General features: G+C 50.0%; 2 protein-coding genes across 3 annotated transcripts in view; one reads left to right on the top strand and one right to left on the bottom strand.

The window, feature by feature from the left end:
- Agpat4 (1-acylglycerol-3-phosphate O-acyltransferase 4) overlaps positions 1-4,988 on the top strand; it is a 96,898-nt gene extending 91,910 nt beyond the window's left edge. For both annotated transcript variants that reach the window (XM_036169276.1, XM_036169275.1), the window contains exons 7-9: positions 1,256-1,331; positions 2,724-2,922; positions 4,698-4,988. In XM_036169276.1, coding sequence (XP_036025169.1) covers positions 1,256-1,331; positions 2,724-2,922; positions 4,698-4,792 — 370 coding nt within the window. In that variant the 3' untranslated portion in view covers positions 4,793-4,988. The remainder of the gene's footprint in view (positions 1-1,255; positions 1,332-2,723; positions 2,923-4,697) is intronic.
- A 9,727-nt stretch (positions 4,989-14,715) lies between these two features.
- Map3k4 (mitogen-activated protein kinase kinase kinase 4) overlaps positions 14,716-26,111 on the bottom strand; it is a 63,040-nt gene continuing 51,644 nt past the window's right edge. Inside the window, 8 exon segments of the mRNA XM_036168667.1 lie at positions 14,716-15,215; positions 16,558-16,737; positions 20,475-20,581; positions 20,957-21,079; positions 22,965-23,124; positions 23,800-23,916; positions 24,841-24,911; positions 25,868-26,059. Of these exon segments, the coding sequence (XP_036024560.1) occupies positions 15,195-15,215; positions 16,558-16,737; positions 20,475-20,581; positions 20,957-21,079; positions 22,965-23,124; positions 23,800-23,916; positions 24,841-24,911; positions 25,868-26,059 (971 nt within the window). The 3' untranslated portion in view covers positions 14,716-15,194.

Here is a 26,111-nt window from a genome sequence, read left to right as displayed (position 1 = left end):
TGTTTAATCTTTGAAGTCTCCTCACAGAGATATTTCTGGGCACACTGGAGTATGAAATGTCCCATGGAAAATCATGACAAATGTACTTTCCCATGGACCAAAGCAGACATCCTTGAAATGTCAAGAGCCAGTACCCCAAGAGCAGAGAGAACAGCAAACCTGGAAGCTACTTCTCCCTGTTAAGGTGGGCTCTTTGTTAACAGATCAGCCTCCACCCTTGCCAGCCCCAACCTGAGAGTTACCCAGGAAATGAGCAGCCACTCAGGGGCAGAGTAACTCAGAGGTCTCTATTCTGCCCAGACCAGATGCCCTACCTTCTCACATGCCGGGGCGCCTGAGCTCCAGCATCTGCCTCAGTGTGACTGTGTACCTCAGTGGAGGTGAAAGGAGCCACTCTGCGAGAGTGTCCACCATTGCCATTCCTGTGGGTCCTTGGCTGAAGAAAGTACTAGGGTGCTGCCCTGCGTGCATGGATTCTGCACCTACTGGACTGCATCTGATGGAAAATGAGGCAGCGTTGTCCTCTGTGGGGGAAGCAAGTGTCAGATTTGGGCAGGTGGAAGATGGAAAAGGCAGGTTCCCACTCCTGACACCATCACTGTGCCAATGACTTGACCCTTGCTTGGTTCTGTTTGGCTATGACTGCATTTTGGGATTTCCACCTGTCTTAGTTAGGATTTCTATTGTTGTGAAGAGACACCATGACTACAGCAACTCTGTTTGTTTGAGACAGGGTTTCTCTGTAAAACAGTCCTGGCTGTCCTGGAACTTGTGTTGTAGACCAGGCTGGCCTTGAACTCACTGAGATCCACCTGCTTCCACCTCCCAAGTGCTGGGATTAAAGGCGTGTACCATCACTGCCCAGCTACAGCAACTCTTATAAAGGAAAACATTTAATTGGGGTGGCTTACAGTTTCAGAGGTCTAGTCCATTATCATCTTGGTGGGACATGGCAGTACACAAGCAGATGTGGAGGAGCTGAGACATCTTGATCTGAAGGCAACAAGAAGTGAACTGAGACGGCGTAGCTTGAGCACAGGAGACCTCAAAGCCAACCCTCAGTGACACACTTCCTCCAACAAGGCCACACATCCTAATAGTGCTGCTCTTGATGAGCTTAAGGGGCCAATTACATTCACACCACCCATGGATTAACCCCCCCCCACACACACACACACCCAGAACTGTTACTCAGAAATGTATATTGGGTGCTCAGTGTGGTTCTCTCCTTGCTAGCCATCCTCTGCTTTTACAGGAGGATCCCTATGGAGGACATCCCAGAGGATGAGGACAAGTGCTCGGCCTGGCTGCACAAGCTCTACCAGGAAAAGGTGGGTACAATGAGGTGGAGGTGGATGGAACTGTGGAGTTTAGGGTGGAAGACGCCATTTTGATGGGTAGGCATGCTAGCCAGTTATCGCTGCCCCTAATGATCTACATGATAAGCAATAAAAGAACACAGCAGGTGTCCTCACAGAAAGTGAACCGATGGTGTGGGTGTAATGAATCAACAGGAGGTCATGGCTGTTCTGTATGGTCCAGAGAGGAAGTAACTAGAGCTCAACTTTCAGTTTCAAGTGGGTGAGTTTGTTAACACGCAGCAAGCAAAAGCGAGAGGTAGGAGGGCAGATGGCAGACATCCTCAGTTGGGGATTTAGAGCAGGCGGAATCACCGGGGTGACAGATCATGCTGGAGTTCTCAGCTGAGCTCTCTGTCCCTGGTTGGGCTCTGGCTTCCTCTTCCCGTCCAGGCATTTAAACCATGGGGTAAACGATTGTAACTTCTACTGGAAATAGTCCGCCCTCCAACTGTTCTCAAGGGCTCTGTGCTTTTCCTTCTTAGCTGCTTGCTGTCTTCTGTTCTCCTTGTCACAGAGTTATGGAAGACACTTGAAATAAATGATCTCAGTGAGATGAGGGAGAGCCGCCTCATTCCCAGAGTCCCCTTTCAACAAGCTTAAACGGCACGTGACAGTTTACCAATATAATGTAGAGCCGTGGTCTAGCAGCCCTGGCGTCCAGGCACAGTTCCCTATGGGAGAGCTCACTTTAGTGATCGATGTGGTCTCGACTAATCCTGAGCAAACTCTGGTGCTTATGTCACTGTAAAGTGTGACCCAAATAAGAATGCATCCCTGAAGGGTCTCTGATCCAGCTCTCCCGGCTTGTTCTTCCTCCGAGCAGGCACTTGGCTTTCACAGGCTTCTCTCTTCCAAAAATCTAAGTAGGGCAAGGAGAACTGAATTATCACTGCCCTAACTTGATCTCATGGAAGTGGTCCCCAGAAGTGCTGACAGCACCTGTGAGCAGAACCTTGTGGACCCACAGCCCAACCCAAGCTCAAGGGCGGCAGACAGGCTGATGGGACCGTGGATGTTGCGAGGCCGGAGAGTGGACCCTTGGTTGTGTGTGGGCGGAGCTCGAGGCCTTTGCATTTATGGTCTCCTCAACCTGTCAATGCTGTCCGGCTGTGCTTCCTCAGTGCCTGGGATATGGTGAGCCTGACTGAGGCTGGCCAGCCCCAAGCTTGAGCTCCTCCCTCCCTCACAGGAAGGATAGTGGCAGCCACTAGATGCGACACCCGAGGAAGAGGATGCCAGACAGCATTGAAAATCCCCAGTAGCTGCCTACAAAACACTTGCTGTAAGGTTTTACCAGGGGTACAGCAGGTGCCGCTGGAACGCAGCATGGTGTCCTCCATGATGCCTTTCTCTGTTCCCCAGGATGCCTTTCAGGAGGAATACTACAGGACAGGGGTCTTCCCAGAGACTCCCTGGGTTCCCCCACGGCGGCCCTGGGCTCTGGTCAACTGGTTGTTCTGGGCGTCTTTGTTGCTCTACCCTTTCTTCCGGTTCCTCGTGAGCATGGTCAGCAGCGGGTCCTCGGTGACGCTGGCGAGCTTGGTCCTCATCTTCTGTATGGGTGAGTACAGAACTAGATGCGCAAAGTGGAGCCAGCGTGCTTGGCGGGTGCCAGATGTGTTCGGTGTTCCTTGTAGGCTGTGTAGCACCCACAAGGGCTCACAAGGCTGTCTGGGGTCTAGAGGTGCCCATGGAGCAATCCCCCAGCTCAGATGGTGTGACTTGGAGCTGGAATTCCTCACTCCCTGAGACTCCTTCCCTTGTCCAGTGGAAAGCATGGCATGGGGCTTGAGGGACCTAGCTGTAAGCTCTTTGCCTTGGAGGCAGACATGGGCCCTCCCTCTGGGACTCCTCCTGTAACCAGGTGTCTGGACTTGAGTGAGGACACTCAGAAAGTGCCTTCCTCATTCTTCCCAAGGGTTTGCTTACCCAGTATTCTCCAACTCTTACACACAGGACACAGCATGCACACAGGCCTGGTGTGACAGTCCCCTGCCATCTGAAGGCCAGGAGATTGGTGCGTGTGCATGTCCTGAGCAAAGAGACTGGTATTTCTGTGAAACATAAAGTACTATGGTGTCTGGGCAACACAAGGGGCTGAAGCAGGAAGACTCTTGGGACGGACTTCCACTTGGAGCCTGGTGCTGACAGCCATCTCTGGGTGACTACTGCAGTCTCAAGCATGAAGGCACACCTACTGGATGCATCTGCACTTTTCTCACTTAGTATCTAGTGAGCATCCTGACATGTCTGTCTACACTAGGGTGCCAGGAAGGAGGTTGGCCAGGGCTTGTGACAGAAGGCAGGTCAGTAGAGGCCATGCCTCCAGGGGAAGAGCTACATTCCTTAAAGATGAAGAGGGAAAGCCCAGGGGTCTGAGCACTCAGCCTGGGGTGCTGTGATCCTTTAGAGTGTCCCCGAACTGATCACCGTGTCCTTGCTGACACCCGAGTCCTGCATTCCTCCCCATCCTGAGGTCTGTGGACCAGAGGCCACATCTCTTACCATTTCCTATAGGTTATCACCGTCCCTCCTGCTGACAGGGCGATCCACCCAAATGGCAGAATTGGGACAGAGCTTATATCTCAGTGTCTCAACAGGCGTCCAAGCAGACAACTCTTTACTTGCACAGGCTGGCTCCCCTGTCCACAGCAACCTCCATGAGGAACACGGCTAAAGATTTATGACATATACACCCTAATTTGGGGGCTGCGTCTGCTCGCTCACCCACTGTGCCATAAACTGTGTGTGCAGACTGTGTGTCCAGTGGCTAAGACGTGGCCTGGCACATGAGGAGTCAGCCCTCCCCAGAGGTGATTGCTTAGCTTACATGGCAGTTTCTGAGTGAGTTCCTCGATGGGTTCAGCACCTGGACAGCCAGAGCTTCAGAGAGCAAGGGCTCCCGCCAAGAGGGGCTGTGATTTTGCTCTCTGCAATCAGCGCAAACCATGGTGGAGTTTGTGGGTATGCAGGGTCTGCATGTCCTAGGCTCTGCCTGCATCCTCACAAAGTGGCCCTCTACCACCATCTCCAAAGAACCACCTTTGTTTGCCTTGGAAATCACAGAATTCTGTAAACAGGTGCATGCTGCTTGCCCAATCCTATCTCCACTGTGCTAGAATGGTCCTCCCCTTTTCCTTCCCCTCCCTCTAGAGCAGCCCTATCACTGTCCTTTTAATGTCATTTCAATGTGCAGGGGAATGCCCAGAAGCTGGGGGCAAATGGTACCCCAGATTCATTTGCATTTTGCAGCCAATGGCCTCCTCATGGCTCCCTGTTGGCACAGCACGCCTGGAGTGCATTCAGACTCTTAACTGCTTTTCCGTGTCTCTGCAGCCTCCATGGGAGTTCGATGGATGATTGGCGTGACAGAAATTGACAAGGGTTCTGCCTACGGCAACATCGACAACCAACAGAAACAGACTGACTGACTGGCTTGGGAATGTCACCTCCAAAGGGAACCTTGGGGAACTGTTGGCCTCTGCCTAGCCTTCTTAGTAGGGTTCAGAGATGGAGACTGGGGAGCCTTGCTGGGGCGAGCAGACACCACAGCCTCTCCAGTCACAGAGTTTGTCTCAGCGCTGGATGGGAAAGGAAGACGTTCTTAAACCTTTCCCCCTGTGTGAATTATTGGGTTTGTTTATCTTTCTTTTCAGTTGCACACGTGTGTGTGTGTGTGTGTGTGTGTGTGTGTGTGTGTGTGTGTGTGTGTATGTGTGTATGTGTGTGTGTGTGTGTGTGTGTGTGTGTGTGTTGTGTGTGTGTGTGTGTGTGTGTGTGTGTGTGTGGTGTGTGTGTGTGTGTGTATGTGTGTGTGTGTGTGTGTGTGTGTGTGTGTGTGTATACGCGCGCACGCGCACGTGTATGTGAGGGAGATGCGGAAAGGAGAATGGTTGCCTGTACACTTGCAACCCTGTGACAACAGGGTCTATGAGGTTGCAGGGAAGGGTGGGGCTGGGGTGGAAGGGAAGGTGTCCCTGTCATCCCCATCCTGTGGTGCTGCGTCTTCTCTAACCCTCGATTGCCAGAGACAGACTGAACAGTGCTTTAGGTAAATGACTAAATTATGCCTCCAAATAAGAAAAAAAAAAAATTAAAGTGTTTGTCTGGGTTGTCTGTGGCATGTGTTCACACAAATGTCCCTCTCTCTCCTCTGCCCCCGATTTGGTATTCCAGACAGCAGCTACTCAACAACTGGGATGCTGGTAGGGGACTGCTAGAGGCTTGATTCATACAAGACATGTTACTGAGGATCGCCCTGCCCCAGTGACCTGTCAGTGTAACAGAATACTGAACATCAGTGTAAGGATTTGTTCTGGCTCACAGTTCAAGGGTACCATCTGTCATGGTGGGAAAGTTGTGGAGCACAGGGAACCTGCTCAAAGTCAGAAAGCGGCAGAGATGAATGCTGGCGCATTCTCTTGTTCAGTTCAGGACCCCAGCCCATGGCTAGGGTGGGTCTGCCCACCTCGGCTGTTCTAATCTGGGTTACCTGCACAGGCACAACCAGAGGCTTGTCTCCTAGGCGCTTCTAGATCCTGTCAAGTTGGCAAGCAGCATTAATCACCACGGTATGCCAATGCAGGGATGTTACCTGTAAGAGATGGGGATGTGGAAGCCCCTCTGAGCAAGGGTAAAGACACAGGTGCTTGGAGACCAGCTAAGGGCTTCCCTGAGACATGGGCAGGGGCCAGTAGAGAAGAGCTTGAAATGGTACCCACTAGTCTTGGAAGGACTTAAGCTGATTTTGAAACCAAATGTTACGAAAATATCAAAAACAGTCACAGGAGTTGGGAAGCCCTAGAAACAAGGGCAGGGTCATTTACAAAATAATACCCACACACAAGCTGAAAATGAATGTAGTACCGACTAAGGAGCCACATCCCACAGGGGAGCCCAACCCAGGGGCTCTGCTTACCCCACTGGGCTTTTGGTCAGCTCCTGTTATACCATGAAAGGGTTATCTCCAGTAGTCTCTGGAGAATGGCTCATGGACAGACATCTGCAGACTCAGAGCAGTCAACAGAGGCCAGATGGGAACATAGCAAGAGGGAAAAGGTGGTGGTGCTCCGGAAGGGATCAGTGCAACATTAGATATCCTCTTAGGGTAGTGGTTCTCAACCTGTGGGCCTCGACTTGACCCCTTTGGAGGTCACCTAAGACCATCGGAAAACACAGATATTTACCATTCATAACAGCAAAATTACAGTTATGAAGTAGCAAGGAAAATAATTTTATGGTGTGGGGGGGATCCCCACAACATGACGAAGTGTATTAAAGGGTTGCAGCATTAGGAAGGTTGAAAAACCAGTGCCTTAGATGGAGAGGCCAGCAATGCCTAGACTGACACCAGTGTGTAGCTACACACCCCCTGGTACAAGCCCCCACTAGAGAAGCTGGCCGTATGGCCCACCAAAGGCACATCCTCTCCAAAGTCACTGCAGACAGATGCTTGCACATTGAGTCATTAAATGGCATCCACATGACTTACCTTGAAGAGCCAAAGTGTAACCAGAGTTCTAGAACCCTTTCTGTTTAAGGGACAGCAATGTATTATCAATACAAATGAGTCTGAACTAGCAGACAACAGACCACCACATTCTGGCTTTCCATGGGGCAGAGCGAGCCTGGAGGCTGAGTCCCCACAGTGCATCTGCCCAGCCATGAGGCCCAGAGATGCGTAGAGAAGACTGGACACTGCTCTTCAGGGGAACCTGAGGATGCAGAGGCCGTTTGTGAATATCCTGGAAGGCCTCCCCTGGATCCTAAGCTAGGTACGAGCTCTGGTGCTTGCAGAGCTTGGTTAAGTAAGTATTCGGTCCAGGCCATCCAGCTTACAGACCTTCATGAGCCCAGTTGACCATCTGTAATTGGGAGTGATGCTCCTCTTATGTTGCTGCAAGGGTACAAAGAGGCTTGCTTTGAGAAGGTAGGATCATTAACCAAGCAGGTGAAGGAATGAAAGGCTGCCTCCATTCTGCAACTTCCCAAAGTACTCTGAAAGAAGTGGATGGTGCTACAACTCGTCTTTTTGATCTGGCCCTTGGTGCCAGGTGAGAGACATTTTAGGGACATTGGGTGGGTGGTGGTGTTCTGGATGGCCTTAGAGCACAAAAGGAAACAAGGTGTGTGGAGGGACCCCAGCAGCTGGGGCCTCAGCTACTTGACCTCTGTGAAGAAGAATGCTCCGTGATGGTGTGCCTGACCCTGTTCCCTTGATACAGAGTGGGGACTGTGTGCGCTCCTCTGAAAGAATCCTAGCACAATGGCCACAGGAGAATCAAGTTCACTGGGAGTCTGTCCCATTAGGTTTTCAGACAGTCAGCTTTTTCCATGTGCTAACACAGACCCGGCATATATCTTGACTGCTTTATTTCTAAATTAAAACCTTGGAAAGGGAACAGGATGTTCAAAACATTACAACATCTACATCTTCCTCTATGCTCACTGGGGTCTGAAAGAGTGATCAAAATATAAACTCCAGTGGTATTGTCCAGCTCAGACTGGTCACGGGCAGCTAACAGTGGTGTGGCCAGTCCAGGCAGAGCAGGGCAGAGTCTGCTCGACACTGGCTTCCGAGCTTGTCCATAAAGATGAGAGCAGTGGGCAGAGGTGGCTGCTGGGATGGTCCCATCTTCACTGAAGCACTGTGCAGGTTCCCAGGCCTACCAGAAGAAAGGTTAAGAAGAAAAGCAGATCATGGGGCTGCAGCTGTCTGGTGGGGAGCTGTGTGCTGCAACTGAATTGGAGGTTGAAAAGGGGAAAGACAGATCTCCCGGTGTCTGAGGCTGCCTCTTAGGCACCTGTTCTCTTTCTCCCCAAGTTCATCATCAAGTAGTTTGAAGTGCAGCTTCTGAAGAGCAAAGGCAGGCAGATGGAAACGTGGGGCTTGTGATGAGTGGGCACTGGCTCCCTTTCTGACACCTCAGGCCTAGTCAGGGATCTGCACAGCACAGAGGAGGCTGGGCTGGGGTGAAGGTCACCACTTTGGGACCCAGAGACAGTCCAGGCTTTGGTTTTAGTGAGCAGTCTTAAAAGGTTCCAAAGTCTACCAACTGAAGGAAGCATGATGGCCCTGCATGGTCTGCGTGTGGCTTGCTGTTCTTCCAGACACCTGCTGTGAACGAAGGGGAGGTCAGTGGTGACAGCGTGGGGACTTGGTCTCTTCCAAGCACTCACTTGAGAACCTGAGACCAGCGGCTTGCACTTTTTGTCTGGATTCTTCCTCACGTACATAAACATCGAGTGTCTGAAGGTACCAGAAATGGTTGCCTGTAATAGGGCAATTTTCTAAATACACTTTCCCAGACTTCACTGCAGATCGTTTCTTTTCTTCTTGGAGTGAATGAGGCTCCAAAGTGAGCCTAGAATTCTAGCAAGGAGGATTATGCTAGCTTTGTAGAAATGACCCCTCTGCCCTCCATAATCAGACCAATCAAGTGGGCAAGGGGTTCCTCAGGCCTGCCTGGTGCCACCAACTCCTCCTATGAACAGAGTGACCATGCCAGCCCTCCCTAAATCACATCTTCAGCACCATACCCCCCCCACTCCCCCCCCCACCCCCCACCCCTCCAAGCATAGGCTCTGGCTCAGGAGGTTCCTGATTTAAAATTTAAAGGAAAGTCAAACTATACTTTGGGGGCTTTGATCTGTCATGCACTGGACATATCACAAGAGGCCCAAGGCCTGCAGAGGTCAATACTACTCATGGCATCAATCACCAACCAGCAAAGTACCTGGTTTGTGATATTCAACTGTCCAAAATTATTATTTTAGTTAAGAAGCAAATAAAAAAAAAAAAAGTCACCTAAATAGTGCACGTCTCTTTAGACGACCATCTGGGGCAGAGATAGCCTCCCAAGCCATGGCTTCGTTACTCTGAATGCCGGCTACAAAAAGATGGACACACGCTCAGAAACTTAACCACAGAATGCCCATCATCTTAGCATCCTCCTTCCAAAGCATAAAAGCAAGTGCCTTAAGCATGGTAAGGGGAAATAAATGAGTTCTGGGTACAATGCCAAGCTGTTCTCCAGAGGATGAACAGGGACAAACCTGGTTCCGCTGCAGCCTGCTCCTGGTTAGTACTGAGGCTGCAGCCTGCTCCTGGTTAGTACTGAGGCTGCGGACTGACTAAAAGGCTGAATTAGCTGCCTGCTTTGATCTTGCCAGTGTCTAGAAGCACCTCCTACGGCTGGTGAATAAAGGTTTTCATGGGGCACAGCTTTCAGTTAGACCTTTAAGATGGGCACACTCTGCATGCACAGTAGACAGTGTGGACATTTCTGGCATCTATACTATGCTCAACATTCAGGTGGTGTGAATCCAGTGAGGGCCGTTTAAGTGGTAATTCCTTCAGGTTTCTAACATGAGCCAAATTGCATACATACTGCTTTCCCTTTCTATGTTCCCTGGAGCTGATTTTAGCCAGGTATGTGTCAACCACCCTAGGACATCTGGCAGTCCCCAGTGGTGTCCCAAGGGTCATTCTACCCAAGCCCTTGCAGGAGATGAGGAAGAAAAGCTGAGGATACAGTCCAGTGGCTTGGGCTCTCAAAGTGAACTTAAGGAAAGCTGCAGCCTGCTGAGCACTGGAGACAGGCCCAGGGCTCGGGGAGGATGGGAGACCCTGACCCTCAGGCTGGTGCAGCCTCCTGCACACACATGGCTGGTGCATAGGCCATGCTGCTCCACAGCTTTGCCTATCAGGGAAACAAGACCCGAAGCAGGAGGACCAGGGTGAGGTGTGATGTCAGAATGAGGTGTTCTGGGTGAGCAATGGGTCGCTCAGGCTAGGGGTTACTGGGACCCACCATAGCCAAATCTTTAAGGAAGAGGACTCAGGAGGGAATACTGGAGGAGAGAGGAGGATGAACAGGCTCATTTGTGACAGCATTCCGGGGAGTCACACAATAGGAAGCGGTGGAGCCTGCCACGGAGGTGACCAAATGCACTGTCACACACATTATCAAACCAGGAAACCTCACTTTCAGCCGAGTATCGGACAGAATGCAGCGTACCAAGAATGTGCGGCTGGGCTTTTAATATAAAAGACGACAACGGGGCTGCAATGTGCCACAGTAGTCTTTTCTTACTGCTTTCCTGAGCAAAATGGGCTGAGCAAAAATAAGATAAAGGGAGCGAGTGTCCAAAAGACAGTATTAAGAGGCCCAGCTTCAATAGATGGGATAAAATGAAACAAAATTTTACATAACATTTTGATTTGAGAAAACGGGGCTGGCAAGGAGGCCAAGAGACGCCAGTTCAGTCCTCGAGACTCACTCATGTGGAGGGAGGAGAGAACTAGTTCTCACAAGTCCTCCTCTGACCCCACACACCTGCTGTGGCACCTGGGCAGGTACCCCGCATGGCCACACGTCACCGTTGGCACTATCCACTGTTTTACAGCAGCCTCATGCCATCCTGCAGAGCACAGCAGCTGCCACCAAGCCCATGTGACCCGTCAACCAAACTTCAGCCCCTCTGGACCTCTACAGAGAGCTCCAGGCACACCGGCTCGGCGGAGCATAATGGCAGCACATGGAAGGTGCCATTTGAACAGCCTTGGTGCCTGTGTTACAACCGACTCTCCTTACCTGGAAGTTACCTTTAGACGTAGGCTTGATTGGTAAACTACTAACCAAAGTAGCCTGGTGGGTTATTTTTACCAGCATTTTGTCCTCACCAACTTCTAGCCTTACAAATTTCTGAAAGATAGGCAGATGAAACCCAAAGCATACAGAAGGAAAGGAACAATATAGATCACCACAGAAGAACAGAAATCATGTGAGAAAACACTAATGAAGCCAACAGTGACCGACAGGCTGGACAGACCTTTATCTAGCAAAGAAAAAGAGAAGACAGACAGATGGGTAGGCTCAGGAGCAAGCGACAGCAGCCTCACAGACACTGAGTGTGACGGGCAGATAGTGAACAGCCGTCTGCCGAGAAATCCCACAACTTGTGAGACTGAGTGGAAATTCTAAAGTCAACTCAGAGAAACTTAAAATAGCCCTCCACGAAGAGAGGTCCAGCTCCAGAGGGCTTTGTGTGAGTTCTACCCAGGACACGAAAGACGAAGGAAACCCAGCCCACAGCACCTCAGAGAAAATGGAGGAAAGGAGATGTCTAATTCACGGGAGGAAGGCTACACCACCCTGAGAGGGAGCCAAAGACAGCCCCAGAATGAAAACTACAGAGCAAAGCCATCTGAAAACACAGAGGGGGAAGCTGTCTTCTTCTCAAAAATACCATAAATGGGCTGGAGAGATGGCTCAGCGGTTGAGAGCACTGACTGTTCTTCCAGAAGACCCAGGTTCAATTCCCGGTACCCACATGGCAGCTCACAACTGTAACTCCAGTTCCAGGAGATCTGATGCCAGTGCACATGAAATAAAGTTAAATAAATAATTTTTTAAAGTACCATAAATGAATGCAGGGATGTACAAAAGGGACACACTCAACTGCAAATTAGATTTTACTCCAGAAAGAGAAACTGCCCTTGTTCCTGGGCCACATGTCTCCGTATATAGGGGGAGTCCACAAAAGCAGCCACTACAACTTTTAAATGAATTCAGCAAGGCCACACGATAAAAGACGGAAACACAAATTCACTAGCTCTGTAGCCATCTGCAATGAACGTGAGTTAAAATGTATTTCCATTCACAGCAACATGAAGAGAGATCCACAGGGGAAAAGCCTCTGGCAGAGAGATGGATCTGGATCCTCGGATGATTATTTGACACAAAAGTTAACTGAAAGAGAGGGAGGCCTAATTTAAGAGCTAATGTCAACTGTTGGGCATGGCACTGGGCACAAGCAATAAAGAACAAGATAGTGAATGGGCTTCTAAAAAAATAAACTTTTTGGTTCTCATAGACGCTACAAAGAAAATAAAAGACAAGATAAACCACAGACAGGGGAAAAGACACCTTCACACTCCAGATTAGGTAAAGGAGGTTACTCAAGAGCATGTTAAAAAAACCAAACACAATTCAGCAAGATGGCAAATAAGCTAATTCTTTTTTTTTTTTTTTTTAGGTTTTTCGAGACAGGGTCTCTCTCTGTGTAGCTTTGTGACTTTTCTGGAGCTCACTTGGTAGCCCAGGCTGGCCTCAAACTCACGGAGATCCACCTGGCTCTGCCTCCTGAGTGCTGGGATTAAAGATGTGTGCCACCACCGCCCGTCAATAAGCTAATTCTAAAACTGGTAAAATATCTGAATAGGCATTTCTCCAAGGAGGAGGCATGAATGGGGCCAGCAAGATGGCTCAGTGGGTAAAGGAGCCTGCCACCAAGTCTTATGACCTGAGGACAGTGCCCCGGGACCCACACGGTGGGAGGAGAGAACTGACTCCAGCAATTTGCCTGTTGCCCACACATGTGCTGTAACACACACACACACACACACACACACACACACACGCACACGCACACGCACACGCACACGCACACACACACATACATGCACACACGCACACATGCACACACGCACATACACAAACAGTAAGTGGATCTATCTACATATCTTGAGACACAGAAAGACAAGAGATACACAAGTGGCCTCCAGGTACTGGGATCAAAATTCTCACCATCGTTAGAGAAACACACCAAAACCACAGTGAAGCCCGCTTCACCATCACTAGCAAGGCCACTGTCGAAGAGTGTGTCAGCAGGGAGGGGACGGGGACCAGAAGCCTCACAGCTGCTGGAGGCAATGAGATGATGCAGTCCCTTTGGAAAAGCTCAGAAGTTTCTGAAAATGAACACAGACTGACCACACAGCCCAGCACTCCCATCTCCTGAGACACACAAACACGTCCACACAAATACCTGTGTGTTCAGAGCAAATATCCCAACAGGGGTGCAGTCTACTGCCCACCCACACGCGCACTGACTGATAGAGAAAGCAGGCGGCACGGACGTACGGACGTACAGTGGAACAGGGCTTTGCACTGGAAACAAAGATGTGCTGGCACGTGCTCCATCGTGACAACCCTGGGAAAACACCAGCTGAGAGGGGACAGAGACCACCAGGCTGTAAGATCTTAATTACACAGAATGCCCATGGTGGGCAAATTCCAGGCAGGAAGTAGCTTAATGGCTGCACACAGACAGGAGGGACATGGGAAGGTTCTAGAACTAGACTGTGAAACAGTTTGACAGCTCTGCAACTGTGATAAAGAGGACTGGAGCGAACCCTTTACATAATGTAAATTATAACCGAAAAGACTACACAAGAACACTTGAAAATCCTAACATCTGTATATCCTAGTCGGCATTCTCTGGGCATTCATCTCTTGGCGGAAGAGACCAGAAACACTTGGGAACCTAGCTGGGGTTGGCTGCTATGTGTAGGGAGGAAGTCTGGGATCTAGAGAGACTTGGGGAAGCTTTAAGGTCAAGAAATGAAAAAGAAACAATAAAGAGAAATACCATTGACGACAAAACCTGGCTAGTTCAGAGTCCCGACTGCCGAGAGTCAGGTTCTGGGCTAAAAAGACGTCTGCTTATCAAGAGATCATGCAGCACAGCCCCCTGGCCCACGGTCCCCTGGCCCACGGTCTCCTGGCCCACTGTCTCCTGGCCCACTGTCTCCTGGTCCACTGTCTCCTGGCCCACTGTCTCCTGGTCCACTGTCTCCTGGCCCACTGTCTCCTGGCCCACTGTCTCCTGGTCCACTGTCTCCTGGCCCACTGTCTCTTGGCCCACTGTCTTCCTGGTCCACGGTCCCCTGGCCCACTGTCTCCTGGCCCACTGTCCCCTGGCCCACTGTCCCCTGGCCCACGGTCCCCTGGCCCACTGTCCCCTGGCCCACTGTCCCCTGGCCCACGGTCCCCTGGCCTCACTGTCCCCTGGCCCACTGTCCCCTGGCCTACTGTCCCATAGCCTCACCGTCCCCTGGCCCACTGTCCCCTGGCCCACTGTCCCATAGCCTCACCGTCCCCTGGCCCACTGTCCCCTGGCCCAGCTTCTACACACCCAGCAACACCAGAGCTCCAGCACGGGGCAAGGTCCAAGCCTCCACTATGGACTGCTGACTGTTCTAAGAGCCAAGCAGGGCCACCACCATCATTAGCATCCCTTTGCTTGTTGGCAAGCTGGCAACCTTCAACACGGTGTGTCCAGTCTTAAACACGGTGATACGCCTCATCTGCAAATGCAGAGCCACACTCAGAGCCACCTTGAGACGCACAAGCTCACAGGCTGCAGGTGGGACACACCTGGCTTGGTGTCCCACTGGGTAAGCTTGCCTGGGCCGTTTCTACTGAGGAACGCATTGGCAAGTGACAGACACCCCCGCCCCATGCTGCTAGCTCTTAACCTGCGAGCCAATAAGAGACGCTGACTTAGCTTTCCTAAAATAAACCATTTATTGAAAAAGAACCTTTTCTTCAGTTTCACTCATGAGCCTTTGAAGAACAAACCTGCAGCTTGTCAACAAGGAGGTTTCACAGTCTGAGCACTCAACAAACGGGAGATTAAAACGAGGTCCTGGACACCTGACAACACCACATGTTCTCTTGCACCCCAGAAGCTCAAAGACACTACACTGATGCATGGCCCTCAGCCCCGTGAGGAACGGAGGCGACGGTCGTGTACAGTAGTAATGGCACTTAACACACAGTTCTTTAACTCGTCAGCACTGTCACTCCAGGGTCCCGTGTTCCAGCCGACGACGGGAGCAGCAGCAGCGAGGCCGGTCACCTGGGCGGGCTTCCGTCTCGGAGGTGGAGGAGGCTGCGCTGCGCTCGGCAGTCTTCATGTAAATATTACATACGGTAGTGACCGGGGACTCTGTCCACACACTACTAGGCCACGGACTGGTTAGTGTCACTCTTCGTCTGTGCAAACCTGTGAGGGGGCAGGAGAAAGCTGAGCCACTGCTGGTGCAAGCATGGTCATGTCTGTGCCCGTGTGCCTATGCTCGGCTCCGGCCCACAGGCGAGACCTAGCAGTCCCCTTGCACCAGCCCCGACCTGTGAGGAAGCCTCGGGAAACAGACAGATGGCATGTCTGCTCTCAGGCTTCACTCCTCAAATGTATAATCCCAGGGCAACACAACACAGTTCATCTAGTTTACAGCTAAGCACACTTGTTCCTTCACTACCGGTCCCTCATACAGCCAGCCCACGTGCAGAAGCCTATGCTCCACCCTCTGGCCTTCCATCAGGGACTCCTGGGCAGGGCCCTGCTATGCCGCTTAGTGGTATGTGCTCATCACCGTCACCACACTCCTGACACGTCCCCAGCAACACATGTGCCCAACCTCTGCTACAGTCCACTGTACTGTGGCAATCTCTTGACTGCCAGTCCCAAGCAAGCAAACACCCACCTAAATCCCAAGCAAGTGTTTCCAACAAACTTTGAACTGACCTTACCAAAGAGACCGTCAATGCCTAGACTGCCCCTCAACCTGCTGCCCTTTGGCTCTGCTGTGGTAGAGGCAATCTTCATGACTCAACAAGCCGGAGGGTGGGGCCACCCTAGACACCTCAGCCCTGCTCCCCAGCCAGGGCCATTCCAACCCCTCCATATGGCGAGAGCCATGCTTTGCTAACCCTTCTCAGCCTGCGATGCGGCTCCCTCCAAGAGCCCCGGCTGAAGGGCTGTCGGCCGCATTCTGCTTGTTAACTGACCCCTCTGTGCTGCTCCTGCATCTTTCCCAGCCTCATCTCCACCACTTCCAACATCCTGGGCTCCCTCCTACCTCACTCACACAGAGCTCCTCAGTGGCTCTACCCCCTTCAGCCTCTCCATGCCTGACCCCTTGTCGGCCCTTCCTGCATAGCCACACCCTCTCAGAGACTCCAGGTTTCCAGTTCCAAATCTTCAGGGTCCCTACAAGTCACACACACCTTCATCACGGCTCTTAACACAATGCCAGATCCAGGCTGACCACACATCTCAAGGGCAAGAACTATGCTCATCTCTTTAAAATCCACTCAACCGTCTCCTCAAGTGTGCTTCCAATGTCCCAGCGGATCGTGTAGAGGGGCCTCAGTGAACATTTACTAGCTGAGATCAAATCTCTGACATACTAAGACATTTAGTCCCTGTCTACTTCAGGACATTTACTTCCTGTCTATTTTAGACATAAGTATTTTATATTAGGTTTCCAAATTTCTTGTGCCAGATGCAAAACTGAACTTAAGTGTTTAACCTTGAAGAGGGTAATTTCAGCAATTGGCCAAACCTTGACAAAAGCGTGGTCGAGGAGCTGGCTGGCTGTCCATCTCATCTTTGGGTCACTTTCCAGGCAGTGCGAGAGGAAGTCCTTTCCTTCAGGGCTTAACCTTTCAGGGATCGGTGGTTTGTGTCCCATTCCCACTTTGTACATAATCTGAAAGTTGTGTTCATACTCATGCCAAGGTCGCTGTAAAGACAGGAAAGAACCAGGCTCAGCATGACGTGCTCACAGTGACAGATGCTTAGTCCCTCCTCAGGTGCTTCACGACTGCAGCTGTCGGGGGCAGCGAGAGGCCACACGGTATCTGTCAGAGATTCAGTTGACACGCATGAACAAATGTGGCCCTGCTCCAGTGAGACTGCACACAGGCGGCTAGTCAACACACACACACACACACACACACACACACACACACACACACACACATCAGGTATGCACGCCTGTGCTCCAGTGAGACTGTGTGTTAAACACAGGCAGCCAGCTACACTTTGCCTGCTGCACTGGGATGTACCACTAGTTTAGTGTAACTAGAGGCTGCCACCACACAACTGAAAGATGGTCAAACTCAACAGTTCTTGACCACTTTGTTGAATTATGAAAATCCCATCATCGCAAACCTTATTTAATTGTGACTATAGGAAAAAGGAGATTCAGAGGACTGAACTAGGTCTATATGCACCCTAATTTACACGTCAGTCCTCAGGTCTTGCTAACATGTACTCTTCAGACCACCTGACTTGACATGCTGTCACGACCATCCTTCCACTCCAATGCTTGAGAGAAGGGGCAGCATTCATCCTCACCAACTTCTCACTGCCCACTCCTCAGCAGCTGCAAGGGAGGCTGGGAAAGAGCCCCGTCTCCTAAGACTTGGGCTTCAGGTCTTGTGCTGCATAAATGACAGCAGACAGCAGCCACATGCTACGCACACGTCTGTGTAATTACTATCAAATGTATCACACATTTGGGCAGTCACTCGTCGACAGGGTCTTCATCAGAAGCAAAACCCTTGGTTTCAGGGTGAAGTACATTTAAGTGTCATCCGTATAAAAGTGGTTCTCCAGAGTATCTTCCATTTTGAATTTTTGTCAGAAGTGGATGTTTTCTCACACCTCTCTCAGAGTGAATATGATAAACCTTATGTTATTCACATGCTAAAAAAATTCATTTCACTTTTGAATGTACTGTTCTGGTGACAATGGAGATGATCATTATTTCTTGCTTGTTTTCTTAGTGCAGTTTAAGGTAACAAATAGGAGATATGACCATAAAGTGGTAGGACCCCACACACCCTAACTCGCCTTTGTCTCCCCATAATTTTTTACATCTGGTGAATCAATGCCTATGCTGTTGCCAACGAGCATCTACCATCAGGGTTCACATTCAGTCTCGTACATTCTGTGGGTTTAAAAGTGTGATGAGAAGCCATTACCTGCAGTGGTCTGAATGTAAACTGCCCCCATGGCAACTATGTTTGAACACTTGGCGCTGTCTTGGAAGATTGTGGAATCTTTAGTGGGTGGAGCATTCATGGAGGAAGTAGGCCACAGGGGGTGGGATGCGAGTGGGTTGGGGGGTGGTCTCCAGGTTTTATAGCCTGGTTCCACTTCCCACCCCCTCCTCCCTGACTGCTGGTATGATGTCTCCCCTAAGCCGAATGTTGAAAGTCTCTGTCACCACCGTGAAAGCCACTGATGCACTAAGGAAGAATTTCATCACCCCAAGAATCCTTTCCTCTCTTTATTACCCTTTGCTTCCTACTCTTGCAACCATGAACTTTGGTCTGTTCTGAAGTAGGGTCTTGCCGTGGAGCCCAGGCTGGCCTCAAACTCATGACCCATCTACCTCAGCCTCCCAAGTGCTGTGATTACAGCGGTGTGTACAGCAAGCCTGCAATCACGGAGCCTTTTTACTGTCCTACAGGTCTGCCTCTCACAGTGAAGAGCCCACACAATAAGCAGCCTTTGTCCAATGGCACCTTTTGCCACTTAATGCTTCCCGTCTCTCCGAGGACCCAGAGCCCATTTCTTTGTGTGAGTAATAGTCACCTGCATGGATGTTTGGCCGGCAGACCACTGGGGAAGTGGTGTTTGCTAAGCCATTATCTACTGCAGGCACCTCGGCTGCTGCAGGTTTGGGCATCCAGTTAAGCTGCCGTTAGCATTCATGCGCAGGTTTTGTGTATGTGCAAGCTTTGGACGTCATGTGTCCTTTTGCAACTGCATACCCCCACCATCTCCCTCTCTCACCCCCAGCCCAGCATTTCTTTTCCACTCTCCTATTAGATTTGTTCCCTGCCTTCTCTATACTGCTTATCCTTAAAGTCTCATTGGCATCCTCATGGGAATGCTTTCTAGTTTCCTGGCATCTACACCCAGCCACTCCAATATAAATATGTATATATTAAAATTAGAAGCTAAGATTTGCATATGAGAAAGAACAAGTGATATTTATCATTCTGAGCCCATGCTGCCTCAGTGTTTTCTGGTTCCATCCACTTTCCTGCAAACTGCATGATTTCCTTTCTCTCTATGGCTGAATAGTATTTCACATTTTCATTATCCTACTTATCTGTTCGGGGTTACCTAAGCTGATTCCATTTGTTGACACTGAAGAAAGCAGTCAGATGGGCAAGGGTCTCTGCAGCAGGACATGCCATCCTTTGGGCATTTCCTGGGACTGGCAGAGCTGGCTCTTACAACAGTCTAGCTTTCTGAGAAGCCTCTACATGGGTCTCCTCAGTGGCTATACTGGCTCTCTTTCCTCACATCCTCACCTGCATTTGTTACCTTTTGTTTCTGGACAGCCATTCTGACTGGAGCCTCGGAGTAGCTTTAACCTACATTTCCTTGATGGCTAAGGATGTTGATCACTTCTTTCTCATTTCTGAGAGCTCTGTTCAGTTCCTCACCCCTTTTTTGGTTGGTCTGTTTGCTTACTGTTTAGTTTTCTTTGTCTATTTCCGTGTTTCCCTCATCAGATATGGAGCTGGTAGACTGTTGTCCAGTTCTATATGCTGCTTCTTAACTCTGCTAACTGTTCCCGCTGCAGTTCAGAAGCTCTTGTGTGTACATACATATTCACGTGGGTGTGTGTACGGATGTTTGCAAGTTCACATACACAAGATCAATGTGCATGGAGGTCCGAGGCTGACATCAAGCGTCTTCCTGAACTGCTTTCCCCGTTCCTTTCTGTGCCAGGCTCTCACTGATGGGGGCTCATCAGTCTGATTACGCTGCTGGCCAATGAGCTCCAGACATCCCTCTGTCTCTGCCTTTGCAGGTGTTGGGGTTACTGACATGTGCTTCTGTGGTCAGCTTTTTTACATGCATGCTAGCAATCTGATGCTTGTGAGAAAGGCATCTTTCCAACTTCACTGTCTCCCCAGAACCTGCATAGAAATACTTTGATCTCATGAGGCTCCATCTGTTACTTGCTGAATGCCTAAGTCCTAAACAGATAGTCCTTACCTATGTCCAGACCCTGTCTAGTGCCCCAACTCTGTCAACTCTGAACACTTTCAGAATTTCGGGTCTTCCATGGAGGAATCGAATCCACTTGGAGCTGTGCAGAGGGAGAGATAAGGACCTGGCTTCATTGTCCCCAACACGGTTATCAGTCACGCCGACTGTCTCCTCTCTGTTGTCGGCACTGTTGTCAAACATCGGGTGGCTATCCACGCGTGGGTTTATGCTTTACTTCAAAGCTGAAACTTACCCGTTCCCTAAGAGCTCTCTATGACATGTGCCTTACAGACAGGTATTTCTCAGTCTGTCACTTCCCTGAATCTCACAGTGCCTTTTGATTGGCCTCATTAATCTCTAACGAGCTAGAGGAGGAAGGTGTCCGCAGCACTTATGAGACAACCTCAGTTTTGCGCTCCAACTACGAGGAGTCACCCTCCATGTGCACAGCATGCTTACCTTGCCAGTCACCATCTCTATGACGACACACCCCAGACTCCAGATGTCTGCTGCACGTCCATGGCCTTCTCCTTTTGCCCGGGTAATAACTTCAGGTGCCATGTAAGCTTTACAGTCAAACATGGAGATAGCAAGGGTTAACAGCACAGCAGGACGTGTTAACAGCACCAAGCAGTCCATTAATCCTCAGCAATGTCCTTCCCCCAGTTACAGGCAGGTGTTGAAATGCTGATAACTTACACTCCCAAGTCAACTTGATTGACATCTTAGGGACAAAATCTCTTTTCAAAAGCAACTCTGAATGTCAACATTTCCAATACATTGTATTCTCACTGAAAGCAGGAAACTTAACCTGACACCAAACCAATCAATAACGCAAGTGGTTACCATGTAGCTGTAGTTACTTAAACCAGCAGGTGTCCTGAGAGAGGAAGAGGCCTTCCTCTAGTCAGAGCTCAGCGGCCAGCTGGGCTAGTCCTTACCTGCTGTCCCCAAGGTGCTGTTCACCTCTCCAGGCATGGTCTGCGTGTTGTTTTTAAGCTTTACTGAGCATCCAAAATCTCCCAGTTTGATGAGTCCAGACGACGTAAGGAAGATATTGGCACCTAAACAGAAACAATCAGTTGCTGAGACACAAATGTGGGCTCTTCGCGATGTTTCCATTGTTATCCAAACTGCTAAAAAACTTCACTCACAAACTAAGTAACATGGAGTTTTGAAATTTCATTTACCATGTGCAACCACAGGAAGATTTATGGACCACAACTGCAAACTATTGAAGATCCACACAAACTGACATCAAAGCAGACACATTCTGAACTGAGACACATAACTTATTAAAAACTCGGACATACTTAGAGAGAAATGTAACACAAAATCCAGATGTGTGTGGCCGTCATTGAACTTTGGGACTGTTTGCTGTGGGCAGTTTCTCTAACAGGAAGGATGCATAAACACACTGAGGACTTTAAGAGACACACACTAAGGCCCTTTTGAGCCCATTTTAACAGTAACTGAAAAACAGTACTGTATACTTTCCATTCCAACATTCCTACAAGCAACACACAACTGTATCAATTCCCACTGGAACCTGGGGTTACTGCCCTGGGGTTACTGCTCCTATCTCAGGATAGCCTAGATCACTACAGGCAAGACAGTACTGCTGTAATTAAGTCATATAATACACTTTACAAAGTATCACCCTACCATGCTGGACACTCGGCTATGCAGTGAGCCCCTGACACTCTATCTGTTGTAACAGCTAGAGCCTCCCAGAGGTGGTCTTAACAACCAACTGCACAGTGGCCATTTTGAAACTGTTCTCTGTTCTTAGCCATGCTCAATTATAAAGCATTTGATGAGGGCACCCATGAGCAAAACTGATTTTAGGGCTCAGAGATTCTGCCGTGAGGATGTACAGAAATGGAGTGTGGTGTGGGAGGCAGGATAACTGGTTATGGGCTATGACAGCTAAGCAAATACCCAGACTGACCCAGCAAAGCCATGTGGCAGACAGACAAGGCAGCCATTAGGTTGGTGCAGGCTGGGGGATTCAGGGTGGCGCAGGCTGGGGGATTCAGGGTGGGACACCCAGCAGGACATGAACAATCCTCAGGCCCAGGCCAAAGCAGCTTCCAGTGTAACCAAGACTTCCCAGAAATGGAGTCTAGTCCTTGACCAGAAGACAGGTCTTTCTTGAGTAACTGTGTTTGGGCTAACCTCAGAGTACAGGACAGGATGGGACTCTGAGCCAATCAGGAGTGATAGCAGTGTCCTGCTCTAATATCTCTCAGAGTCCTCAGAAAGGTCAGAGTCATGGTGTGGCTCAGACACTTACAGTGTGAGAGTCTGAAATGGGAGCTGCTCTCCTGAGACAGAAAAGCATGGCGTAGACAACTTTTTTTCACTTCCAAAGCCACAGCTGTATGCACAGTTTCACAGGCAGTTTGGATTCACACTCATTTCATGTACTTACAACACATATTCAGGCGGGGCGGTGGTGGCGCACGCCTTTCATGCCAGCACTCAGGAGGCAGATCTCAGATCTCTGTGAGTTCGAGGCCAGCCTGGTCTACACATTGAGTTCCAGGACAGCCAGGGTTACACAGAGAAACCCTATCTCAAAAAAACCAAAAAAAACATGCATTTGGACACGAGTGTACAAAGACCTTGACATGGGTTAGGCAAGGGAGCTTTGTCACAAGTGTGCACCAAGCAGACTAAACTACACCTGAAGCAGCAGCACACTTCAGTTCCAGGAAACCGACGTCTCTAAAGTTGCTGCACAGGTGACAGTGAGGGCTTTCTACTCATGCATGGAGACCTGGGCTTGCTGCCATTTCTTAGCACAAGGCCCACTGGAGAAGTACTTAAAGCAAAGGTGCCTCCATCCACCAGAAGAAGTAACAGGCGGGCCTGGGAGCAACCACTGCTGAACCTACTATGGGCTGGCCCCCAGGAGACCGCCTGTGGAAGCCAGGTGAGGTGTACCTTTGATGTCTCGGTGAACGATGCCATGCTCGTGGAGGACGTTGATGGCAACTGTGATCTGCTTGGAATACAGCCTGATGACATGCTCCTGAAGCCCTAGCCTCGACACTTCTTCTAACGTGCCCTCGTCACAGTACTCCATGAAGATGTACATCTCTTCCTGGGGAGGGGACAGAACAAGGCCTAACACTGTAAATTTCCTTACATGAACACTGGGAACCCCAGGGCCCGCTCTGAAGAATCCCTGTTCCTCCTGGTGGGGTGTAGACTCCACCCTGAGTGCTGAGGGAGTGGTACAGCTGTGCCTGACTCCCCTGCAGGGGGCTGCCTGCCTCCTGTCTGGGATTGTTCATCCTGAGACTATCTGCCTACAACCTTCGACAGGGAGTGACAGCCGTGCCTACAGGTATTATCAAGTACTGAAACATCCCTGTCAATCACAAATCCGTTATTGAAAACATATGATGATCAACCCCCGGCAGCTCTGGCTCCTCACCGGCACCCTGCAAGCTGTCCTCCTCCTCTGTCTCATCACTCAACACGGGTAATCTTAGGTCTCAGGCTTTTCCTATCCCATGCAGGCTTATTAAACAGAGAGAAGAGTGTCTAGCAGTTGTGACAATTAGCACAGCGGCCGTAAGTGCTCACGACATCAGGCTAATGACACAGTCTGCAACTTAATTTCAGGAAGAGGAGGCAGAAGTGACGTAGCCATGGAGGTTTCCTGACCATCAGGCAAAGTCACTGTGCTCTGCAATGAGAAGGGCCGTGCTGTGGAACGGCACCATGCTGCGGCCCACTGCCCCCCACAGTGTGACTGCAGCCTGCTGCTTACTCTGTGAAGCTCCACGCCAAAGTACCGAACTAGGTTGGGGTGCTTGATGCCTTCAAATATCTTCAGTTCGTCCGCGGTTTCCTTGATAGTTTTATGGTCATTAGGCTGAAATCGAATCTGGAGAAAGAAAACTATGATCACTGTGGATACTTCGTGAACACTGAGGGTGGGAAGCTGTCTCCCAACATGTCAGTTCCTAGCCTGCAGGGCCAGCATGTCTGTGACTTGGTCTTTTGAATACCTGCTGACTTATAGTTAGCCTGGGAGCCCCACTACATACAGGGATCTGACCCGACTCTGTCAGACTCCACAAGAGCGAGACCAGGCGGCACCTGTGCTCGCCTCAAGTTGCAAAGAGCAAAGTGATGAACACGTGTGATGCAATCACTTCACATCATCTACACACTCAGTACATTTTATAAACCATAACTATATGTAATGATGATAGCAACTGAAATTTGTAAACGTGAAAACACAAGGGGATGATGATGTATTTGGTCAATTTGGAGCAAGGAACAAACCACCGAAGTTTGGAGGTGACTGACGGCTCTGCAGCTCAGCCCGTCACCAACGCCCCCCACCCCTACCCCCACCCCACCCCAGGCACCCCTAGTCCCACAGTTTGTAGCCCTCTAGTAGCCATCCCTCAGCTTCCCCTGCTCTTGCCTGTCCTCAATTCTAAAGCTTACTGTCTTCTTCACAAGCACCCACGGGGTGCTAGAGGGGGCTCCACCCCTAAGTCTTCCTCAAGGTTCCCAAGCTGCCTCCACAGGGCAAGCCTACCCGCTCTGCATTTCAATTACTTGAGACCCCACTCTCTGGAAGTCCTGCCTAGAGCCAGCAATCTTCCGCTAAGTTATCTCAGGGTGGCTGCCACCTGGTCCCAAATGTCAAATGCTAAAACTCCGGACCTAGGCCAAGGAACTCATGACTCAAGATCCTGGGGCCAGCTTTATGCACAGGGGCCATAAACACAGTGGCTTTCCTGAACCTAAATCAGCCAGGTTATCTGACACAAAGGCCCAAGGAACCATGACTCACCTCCTTCATGGCCATCAGCTCCCCTGTGTCGACGCTGATGCAGGTATACACTTTCCCGTACTGTCCCTCTCCTGCCAACAACACGAACAGACCACTCTTCCAGTCACTACAGGCAGTTGGCAATGCAGCTTACAGCAATCTCTAACTTTGGACGCATGGACAGAGCTTCCGTCATGGCTCACTCTAGTTGGCCACGTAAGACCAAAGCAGTCTCAGTGTTCCCTGGTACCCAAAGTCCTGGGCAAACATGTCACTGCACACAGCCTCCTGAAAATGTCACTGTGACAGAGACGAGCTCTGGGAAACCACAGGACAGCTACGAAAGTAAGTTAGCGGCCGGCTCTTCCAGATCCTTCGAGCCCTTGTTCTCCTCTAGAGGCCTGGGCTGGGACTGGGGCAGAAAGGAGTGGCCAGCAGCATGTCAAGACCCTCTGGCCACACCGCCACAGGGCCTCAGGTGTGAGGGCGATCTTCCCACACTGCTCTGGGACACTAAACCACGGAACCAATTACTGAAGGAGATCAAGAGCTACAGTGAAGACATTTTACAAATTATTTGACTGTGTGGTTCTACATGGTACACATCTAGTTTCCTGGGCTCCACCAAATTCTTACAACTGTGTTTGCCTCTCAGACTTAAAAGTTTGAGAGATAAATGCATTTAAGTGGGTCAAGAGTCTGAGTTATTAATTCCACCTAGAAATCAATTGACAGGGCAATATTTTAGGGGGGCTAAAAAAAAAGAGACTGTCCTGTCCTGATTTATATCTAGACTCTTTTCAAATACTCTTGTGAGAATAAAAGAACACAGGCAAACAAGAGGCAAAATTTCAGTAATTCTCAAATGGAAACCTATGGAATTCTGGAGCAAAACTAGTCAATTTACTGAACTACCTAAAAGTCTTTTCTCAATTTTCATTTTATATCGTTCTCTAAACACAATTTAGAAACGAAACATCAAAGAGAATTATCTACAGAACACTAGGAAGAGAGCTGCTTCCAGCGGGGCAACCCTCGGCTTCCTTACCGATTTTGTTTCCTCTCTGCCACTTAAACGTCACCTTCCTCAACCCGACGTGCATGATGTTGTCATAGGATTTAGGGGTATCGCAAACTTGACCAATGATATTCTTTCTCCTCATTTCTCGATACCTCCTCTCTTCAAACAGCCGGACTGACTTCTGGATAGCTTCTATGGGCCCCTGCTTAGAGGCGGAGTCTGTGGAGAGACGTGAGCTCATCAGTACCAGGATGTGGGAAAGCTGGTTTCC

Source organism: Onychomys torridus, chromosome 19 (genome assembly GCF_903995425.1).
Source record: "Onychomys torridus chromosome 19, mOncTor1.1, whole genome shotgun sequence".
In the NCBI taxonomy this organism is placed as follows: domain Eukaryota; kingdom Metazoa; phylum Chordata; class Mammalia; order Rodentia; family Cricetidae; genus Onychomys; species Onychomys torridus.
Note: the sequence above shows the minus strand (reverse complement) of the source record. Positions and strands in the feature narration are given on the sequence as shown.